The sequence below is a fragment of the Elephantulus edwardii genome, unplaced genomic scaffold, assembly GCF_000299155.1.
Source record: "Elephantulus edwardii isolate Elephantulus edwardi_28Jun2011 unplaced genomic scaffold, EleEdw1.0 scaffold00051, whole genome shotgun sequence".
Taxonomy (NCBI): Eukaryota; Metazoa; Chordata; class Mammalia; order Macroscelidea; family Macroscelididae; genus Elephantulus; species Elephantulus edwardii.
The window spans coordinates 17,934,829-17,944,213 of NW_006399801.1; the positions used below are offsets into that span (position 1 = coordinate 17,934,829).

The 9,385-nt window shown below is 35.6% G+C and overlaps 2 protein-coding genes across 2 annotated transcripts in view; one reads left to right on the forward strand and one right to left on the reverse strand.

The window, feature by feature from the left end:
* LOC102863226 (keratin-associated protein 21-1-like) overlaps positions 1 to 1,892 on the reverse strand; it is a 49,461-nt gene extending 47,569 nt beyond the window's left edge. Inside the window, exon 1 of the mRNA XM_006886809.1 lies at positions 1,789 to 1,892. Coding sequence (XP_006886871.1) covers positions 1,789 to 1,892 — 104 coding nt within the window. The remainder of the gene's footprint in view (positions 1 to 1,788) is intronic.
* A 6,765-nt stretch (positions 1,893 to 8,657) lies between these two features.
* Positions 8,658 to 8,918, forward strand: LOC102863631 (keratin-associated protein 6-1-like). Its single transcript, XM_006886810.1, has one exon. The coding sequence runs from the start codon at positions 8,658 to 8,660 to the stop codon at positions 8,916 to 8,918; it is 261 nt and encodes an 86-aa protein (XP_006886872.1).
* The last annotated feature ends 467 nt before the right edge of the window (positions 8,919 to 9,385 follow it).

The window sequence follows — 9,385 nt, forward strand, 5'->3', positions numbered from 1 at the left end:
GATTGGCACAGGATAGAGCAGGGTTTAGGGCTGTTGTAAATAGGGTCGCTATGAGTCTCAAACAACTTGACGGCACATAAAAACAACAACAATAATGAGACAGATGACCAAGAATAAGATAGAACAGAGAGCATAAAAAACAGGCAGCCAGCAGTTCTAAAGACTCCCATTCCAGCTTCCCTCTATCTTTATTAAAAATTATCAGGAAGCAAATCACAAAGAGACTTCAATGTAAATGAAGCCAAGCTCTTTCTATTGAAAACCTTCCAATTGACTCAGGAGAGAGGGTCAGCAAATGCAGGAATATGGTAAACCCTTAAGGATTTTGTTAGTGCCTCAGGGTAAATTCCATCCTGAAATAGCATTTTGTTTGTTACAAATATTTAATATTGGCTTCCAATAGTTTTCAGTGACTTATGCATCTAAAATTTGGGCCATGAACTACAGTGTTAGAAGAAAAATTGGTGTCTTTGAGTCAGGACGTTGGAGAAGAAATAGTATTGAATGTCCAGTGAACTGCCCAAACAACAAATGGATTGTTTTGTGGGAAATGCAATCAGGATGTTTCAAAGAGGCAAGATTGTGTAATCTTGCACACACAAGTATGTAAAGATGACAAAAAAATTTCACTAAATCAATGCATTTTAGGCATTTCAAAATCAGATTTCAAGAGTTTAAGATTTTAGTTGTATGCAAATATAAGATTTTTGTAAATGACATATCTTCATATAACTTAGTGATCTCACAATAGAAACCATCTTAAACATCAACAAAATGTTTTCTTTCTACACAGAAGAATGCCTGAAATACAATATAAACTGTGAATGAAATGAAGGAATAAATAGATGAGTGAATATATGAAATGGGTCTTATAATAAAAATAAGGTATCATAAAGAGTTTTATTAAAAGATAACCAGGCTCATATTTGGCAGTATATATTCTATGACCCATTTTATGATGAACATGAATCTGTCCAAATGACATCAAATGAATGAAAGGCTTTCTTGTGGTGAAGCCACCAGAATGTAGTAAAGAAGCAGACACTGTAGAAAATTCACAGATGCATCCTTCAAATTGGGATGTGTTCCACTGGATTCTGTGAAACAAACAGGAAGTCAGTCTATCACAGCTGCCGGAATTCTGGTGTGCTTTGATTGCTTAGCTAGTAATTTCAAGAGGAAAAAGTCAACATTATCTAAGTGGTAAGATTTCATAATAATCTTAATTTTAAATGTTATAATAAACATGTAAAGAACAAACATTAGATTTAAGGAATAATGGAGGGAATTGTCATGTAGAAGTTGAAAATTGGGCTTGTTTTGGACAATTTACAGACAGCTATTAATATATGACTGAGATTTCAAAGAACTGATTCTCAGGCGTAGTCTTTTGAGTCACATCAACTGCTAATTATTACCAACTTCCTTTGTATAATCATCTACAAACAAAATGAAGATGTAAAAGAAATATGCATAAAATCATTTCATTTTTTTCTGAAGATAAATTTATTGAAAGCAGTCATAATAGAACGGAAATACTTTAAAACATATTTGTTATAATCCTACACAATAAAACCAGTGAAATATGACATTGCTAGTTTTCATGATAATCTAGACTGAGAGTGTTACTATTTTGAGAAATCATATTAGTAGAAATGGGGTAAGTCACAGATTCATTCTTCAGACATGAACATATTCCATGGATTCAATGGCCGTAGCAGCTTTCAGTAGAATCCATAGGACCAATATCTTCCATAGCAAGATGGGCGGCAGCAGCCATATCCATACCCACCATAGCCTCGATAGCCACAACCGTAACCACCGCCATAGCCACAGCCTAGGCCGCCATAGCCATAGCCCAGGTTGCCATAGTAGTTGCCATAATAGCACATGGTGTCAGGATTGGATGGTTCAAGTGTGGGAGAGGAAGAAAATTTCCTGAGTTGTGAATATCACCACCAGCTTCCCAGGACCTTTTATACTTTTTCAGTAGTAGGTGTGGCAAACCATAAAAGTGCTATGCTTGTTATAAACTGTATTTATGTTAACCACAAACAACACCAATAGCAACACTCTCATAAATTTCTATTTCATTACTCATAGTGAGGCCTTCATAGGTAAAATTACTTACTGTTGTGTTAAATTTTTAAAAATCAAATCACGTTGCTTAAATGACAGAATCTTGACCTGTTTTTAAATTTTTTTCTTAGAGAACATAAATCTTAATTCAATGTTAGAGATGATGAAAACACCAAAACTATGCAAACCATTTACTTATTGTTGTTTAAGGTATTGTTAGGTTGATTGTTTTTTGTTTTTTTTTTTTTTTTTTTTTAGAGAACATAAATCTTAATTCAATGTTAGAGATGATGAAAACACCAAAACTATGCAAACCATTTACTTATTGTTGTTTAAGGTATTGTTAGGTTGATTGTTTTTTGGTTTTTTTTTTTTTTTTTTACTCAGTAATCCCATCTGACTAAGTAGAACAGCCTCATAAGGTTTTCTAGGCTTTAATTTATTTAAAAAAATTGTTTCTTTTGATTTTTAAAAATTTCTGCACATGAACTTTAGTGAGATTAATCACATTCTTTCAGGTATGCAAATATTATCTTTTTCTGAATTATTCCATCTTCATTAACATAAACTTACTGTTCACTAAGAAGTTTCTTATCTAAACTTCCAAGTTTCTTTTGCCTACTTGATTTCACATAGATTTTTTTAAAGTATATTATTTCTTAAGGAAAAGAATTTTTACTAGTTAAAACAAACTATTCTTTTTGACTTCAGATATTATATTTGGTTTCAGGTTTGACAAATATTTCAGGGCAATAGTTTCAGAGTTTAATTCAACCTTTATGGTTGCAGAATGTCTGGAGTTGATGAGAGTTTGAAATGCTGTTCTGTATTTCCTCCATTTTCATTAAGATTCTTACAAAAAATGTTTTATAAAAATGTTAGGTACTGTGGCCAGCTATAATCCAGTTTCTCTGGTCCTAGGTCATTGAAGACAGCTATTTATACAGGCAATTAATCTTATTCATTTCTTTCTTCTAATCTTGATTATACTTCATCTTCTGTGTATTTAGATCTTTTGAAATACAGAAATCTTGGAAGATTGCTTTTTAGCTTTAAAGACCTCAGAACTAGAAATCAAGCTGTGAGATATATAACAAGAATACTAACACTTTACTAGGCCCATTAACTAGGATATCCTCTAAAATTATATCCCTGAGCCCCAAAACTAAGGAATCAAATCCTGTGAGGTAGAAAAAAGGTACCTTTTCTGTCACAGCTGTAAATTCATCTATTATACAGCTTTTGCCAATTCAGTTTTTCACCAAAGAGGACTCTGAAAATGGCCAGCAAGGACATGAAAAGGTGTAATTAAATACCAAAAGCAGCACATAAAAACCACAATTTGCTACTATATCACTTTCAGTCGATAGTATCTACCAAAAACAAAAGGGTAGCTAAGATTGAGGGGAAAAAAGCACAAATATAGCTAAGCCTTGTTGTTAAGTGTCGTCAAGTCATAGGAGACTCATAGTGACTCTCTGAATGAAAGACCTGCAGACTTGTATAACTTTCATTGTTTCTCCAAGTTCATAGGGGTTTTGGAGGCAAGCTATTTCAGAAGTGGATGCCACTTCTGCTTCCAAACTTGTTTTAATCAGGGAGATCCAGCAAACACTGCCCACCATGGGTCACCATTATTGCATTTGACACATCAGTGTCAAAGTGTTCAGCTTCACAGCAACCACATGGGTAGGTAAGCCTATAGGGAAATAATTGAAACTCTTACCCATTGCTTACCGTTAAAGAGAGGTCAGGATATTCCTTAGAAAGAAAAATGCTAAGTCTTTGTCTAATATACATTGGGCAAGTTATTGGGAAAGGACAGTCCCTGGAGAGAGAAACATCATGTTTGGAGCCTCAAACCGTGTGCCTTTTGGATTTCAACAGCTTCTTTCCACTAGGCCACCAGAGTGCTCTAGGTAAAGCACACTTTTTTTTTTAGTTAAAAAAAAATATCAGTAAGATGAATTGACATAGTGGCCCCAGCAATGGGTTAATGCACAGCTGGTTGTGCTAGTAATGCCCAGGAATGGGCAGTGCTTCATCCCATTATCTTGCCTACATCTAAAATTTAACTATTATATTATAATAGATATTATATTTATATATTACACATATAAACCATTCGAGAAGTTTGACTTTAAGAAGAAGAATGTGGCATCAGCATTGGAAGGAGGAAGACTCATTTACAATGGCTGTTATGCAGATGACACAACTTTGCTTGCTAAAAGGGAAGAGAACTTAAAGTGCTTGCTATAAAGATCAAAGACTACAGCCTTCAGTTTACATTGTGTCTCAACATCAAGAAAATAAAAATTCTCACCACTGGATCAATTGGAAACATAATAATAGATGAAGAAAAGATAGAAATTGTCAACAATTTCATCAAACGTGGTTTCACAATCAACAATCTTTGCACCAGCTGTCACTAAATCAAAAGATGATTTGCATTGAGAAAATCTCTAGTCAGGGCTCTCTCCAAAATTCAAAAGAATAAGGATACTGGTTTAGAGACAAAAACGTCCCTGTTCAAGCCATGGTCTTCTCAATTCTAGATATGAATATGAGAGTTCGAGAGTGAATAAAGATGACAGAAAAATTGATTCCTTTGGGTTGTGATGTTGGAGAAGAATACAGAGCATCCCATAAATTTCCCCCCAAAAGGAATATCTTGGAGAAAGCACAGCTAGGAAGCTCCTCAGAGAGGGAAGGAAAGACAGTGAAACTGTCTCACATACTTTGATCATGTTGTTAAGAGAAACTAGTCCTTGAAAAAAAGACATTTTGTTCACAATAATGAAGAGTCAGTGAAAGAGGGGAAGACCCTCAGTGAGATGGATCAACACAGTGTCTATAATGAAAGTTTCTAGTGTGGTAGAGAGGAGGACGATGGTATAAGACATGGCGAAATTCAGATCTGACGTTTATAAGGTTGCTATGAGTCATATTCAAATTAATGGCACCTAACAACAGCAATAACATATGGCCCAACAACTCTACCCTCTGATATATATCCAGAATCGTGCAAGTAGAAACTCAAATAGAGACTTAAACACCAAAATTCATCAAAGCTCTGTTATAGCACAATAGACAAAAGATAGCATACAATTTAAAACAAACAAACAGCAAAACAAAATATTGAACCAACTAAACTAAATATAATACATACACACACAATGGAGAATCTTGATATGTGCTTTAACACAAACAATGTTTGAAGACATTATTTTGAGTTTCATAAGTCATAACTAAAGGACAAATATTTCATTTGGTAACATATTAAATAGGGAGAAGGATGGGCACTCTCCTCCTGTGCAATTAACTGTCCCTGAAAATCCACGGGAGGGTCAGCTATGGGTTGGTTCTGACTCTGTGGTACACAACAACAAAAAATATATTAAAGATAAGAAAAGTTAAGGTATATAGACCAAAATTTATTCATGATAACTGGGGTGAGAGAAGATGAGAAGAGAGAGGTTATTACTTAAACAGTACAGATTTTTTGTGATATGTGAGGTTGGAAAATGAAATTTATTATGGATGAGGCTGTAGAGTTCATTATTCTAAATATTGTCAATTAGTTGTCTACCTTTAAGCTTTTGAATTGCAAAGGCTGAAAGTTATATTGTAGTCATTTCAGAGAAACATTGCCAGATCTTTCTCAGAGCTGAAAGAATCTGAGAGGTCAGCATCCAAATGTTTAACCTGAATGCAGGGAATTCTAGGATTTCATTATGATTGCCAATGAGGAAAGTGGACTATTTTTAAAAAGATATTCACACAATGGAATACCACGAAGTGTGCAAGAACAACGATTGGAGGAACTAGAGAGCATTATGCTAAGTAAACTAACTCAGTCCCATAAGGATAAATGTTGTATAACACTATTACTGTAGAAATAAAAAGTTTAACTAACAAAGTGTGTATGAGTATCTAAAGGGATGGGGGTATCTTTCTCAGAATGAACAGAGATAACCTTTCTATTATTCCTAAATGTGTAGCCTTAATGCAGATGCTTTTCTCCTTTTTCAGCAACAGTACATGACCCTTAAATGAGAATCTAAATTTAAATACTTCTGTTTAATCTACCAATTTTCTACTATATATCTAAGTAAACAGTTATAAGAGGGCACTAATAATGAAAGCAAACATTACTGTATTCTATGCAGAGTTTTGTTGTTAATTCAAAAACTCTACCACTTCCATAAATAGCTTGCCTCCAGTAACCCTATGAACCTGGAGAAAGAATGGAAGTCATGCAAGTGTTGAGGAAGCTTCATTCATAGGGTCTCTATGAGTCGCCTATGACTCGACCACACTTAACAACATAGAAAGAGACCACTTGGCCTAGTGGAACGAAAGTGATGCTACCAAGCTAAAGGTGGGTGACTTTAATCCATGGCCCTCAGGCCTATTTTTAATTGTTTTTGGTCAAACATTTTTGTAGGTCGTATAGCCCTAGTGCGTCCACTTGCCCCATACAGGGGTAACTCTTGGTTGCTGTGAAGCTGAACACTTTGATACTGTTGTGTCAAAAGTGATGATGGTTACTCATGGTGGACAGTGTTTGGTGGAGCTCCCTGATTAAAACAAGCTTGGAAGCAGGAGTGGTGTTCATTTCCATAAATAGCTTGCCTCCGGAAACCCTATGAAACTGAAGAAAGGATAAAAGTCACGCAAATGCTGAGGACTTCTGTTCACAGGGTCACAATCAGTTGCCTACAACTCAACAGCACTTAATAACAACTACTTCTCTAGTGGTTCAAAGCCACTAGCAGCTCCCTAGGGAAAAAGATGGACAGTCTCCTTCTGTGCCATTTGTAGCTTCTGAAAATCTGATCGAGGGTCTAAGTTGGTTCTGACTTGATGTCAATGAGCTCAGTTGAGCTTATTATATGCTATTTGTTCAAAGCTTATCCTATAATATCTGATGCTAAAAATCATTCTTAAGAGTTACTTAGCAAAATTCCCATTAACAGACTGACACACAAAGTGAAGTAACTTACTTGAGGAGCATTTTAAAAAAATAGTAATATGGTTCACATTTGTTTCTAGAGAAATGGTTCTAGAAGTGTTTCTTTCTATTCTGTGCCATGGCCTTCACAATTACTTGCTATGCATCAAAGAACTGGAAAATGACTAAGGATGACAGAAGAAGAATTGATGCCTTCATGTTGGAAAAAGTTTTGAACATACCAAGGACCTCCAAGAAGACAAATAGGTTTGTCCTGGAGAGGGTGAAACCAGGTTTCTCATTGGAGGCAAGGATTTTGAAGTTTTGTCACACATACTTTGGTCATGTGATCAGGAGGGATGGATCCCTGGAGAAGGACATCATGCTTGGAAGGATGGAGTGCAGGAAAAGAAGACCTCAGATGAGATGGGTTGATACAGTAACTAGGGTAATGGGGGTAGGTGTGTTGGAATCAGTGAGACTGGCTCAGGACAGGGCAGGCTTCAGAGCTGCTGTGTACGTAGTGTCGTTATGGGTCATAGGCTTGCAGACAACTCAATGGCACATAACAACAACAATACTTCATAGACTTCTAGAAAGTTATTTGACCTGCAACAAGTTCAGAGAAAATGATTCTCTTAATCAGAAAAGCTGTGCTTTTCAGTTCCGTTAAAAATCTTATTATGTGAAAAATATTGTATGTTTCTCATAGTCCGGTATTTTACCAAGAATTCTTTGGAGTTTGTGTGGGTGTGTGTGAAATTCACTAAGCTTTATAGAAAGATTATATCTGCCAGTATTTTCTGAAATAAAGCAATGCATATATTCAACAGAACAAAAACATTACAAAAATCTTGACATTTATAAAAATGATTTGCTAAAAATGAGATTTTATAAGTGGAGAAGGTAAGACTATTGTAATTTTTCATTTTCACCATATTGTGGATTCAGAATATAAATTGGAAACTATAGAACTGTATTTAATGGTTTAAAAAGAAGAGTAGTAAAAATCCAACTTTATATAACTAGGAAGTCCAATTTTTCCAGAATTAATTTCCAGATTTCAATCCATTGCCTTTTTTAAACTATTCTGATAACGTTGAGACATATCATTTGATATCTTGAACCTGAAAATTATTAGAATCCATAAAGAGGAAAAAACTCGGCATTGGGCAAAATAGGACAGAGGGAGCTCAAAGTTAAGGCAGACTATCATGAGTATTTGAGGGGGAAAAAAGGAGAGAAAATGATGCATTGGTTAGTACACGTTAAAGTTTGTCTACTAAAACTTCCATTTCTTTTCATAATTGTAGGTTCTAAAGGGTTCTTTGAAGCTTTTTGGAGGTGAAGGGTTAAAGATGAGACATGCTATTTTAATTAACAGTTGACAATTAGCTTATGTGGCTAAAAAAAGCAAATCTCCTCAATGCTTCTGAAGCTACATGTTAGAATAAGGACTCAACAAATTATTCTTATTGGTCTTGCAAATTAGTCAATGGTATGAACACATGTGATTGGCTTCCCCCACCCAGAAAGTGTATAAAAGGTCTCTGTAGCAATCACTGCCCATACTGAAGTCATCCAAACTTCTTCTCTACCAAAGACAACCTCAGCAACCAACACCATGTGTGGCAGCTACTACGGAAACTACTACGGGGGTCGTGGCTGTGGATGCTGTGGCTACGGAGGCCTGGGCTATGGTTATGGAGGCCTAGGCTACGGTTACGGAGGTCTGGGCTGTGGTTATGGGTCCTGCTATGGCTGTGGCTTCCGTAGACTGGGCTGTGGCTATGGCTGTGGCTATGGCTATGGCTCCCGTTCTCTGTGTGGATGCGGCTATGGCTGTGGTTCTGTCTATGGCTCTGGCTTTGGCTACTACTATTAAGAATATTATGTGAGACTCATTCTATACTTGGACATTGTACTTTGCGAATTTTGAGAACTACACGTCCTGAGTTTCTTTCTTAGTTGATGATTCTACTACTTCACTGAAGTTGGAGGTGGATCTACAATCTGAACTACAAATTTCCAGAATTTGTCTCCTGAAAAGCTGCAGAATATATAATTCATCTGAGATCTCACAGTTAAACTTACATTAGGATGTTGATTTCACTGAAACTACCTTGATGATTTTCATGTTTGAGTGTATTTCTCGGATGAAATAATAAATTTGTTTAATCTGGAAGAGTAAACCTGGTCTTTATTTAAATAACTCTATATCCAAGTTACTTAGTACAGTAATTTCATTCTGGTTTTCAAGAAAAACAACAATTTCTTTGTTTAGAACATATTTTTCCCTATTGCTTACGTCTCCTTCACTAATTCAAAGGTCTGCTTTCTTAAGAAAACTCT

What these genes read in the sequence shown, in the direction of transcription:
- LOC102863631 (XM_006886810.1), top strand. Translation starts at nt 8,658, where the DNA reads ATGTGTGGCAGCTACTACGGAAACTACTACGGGGGTCGTGGCTGTGGA.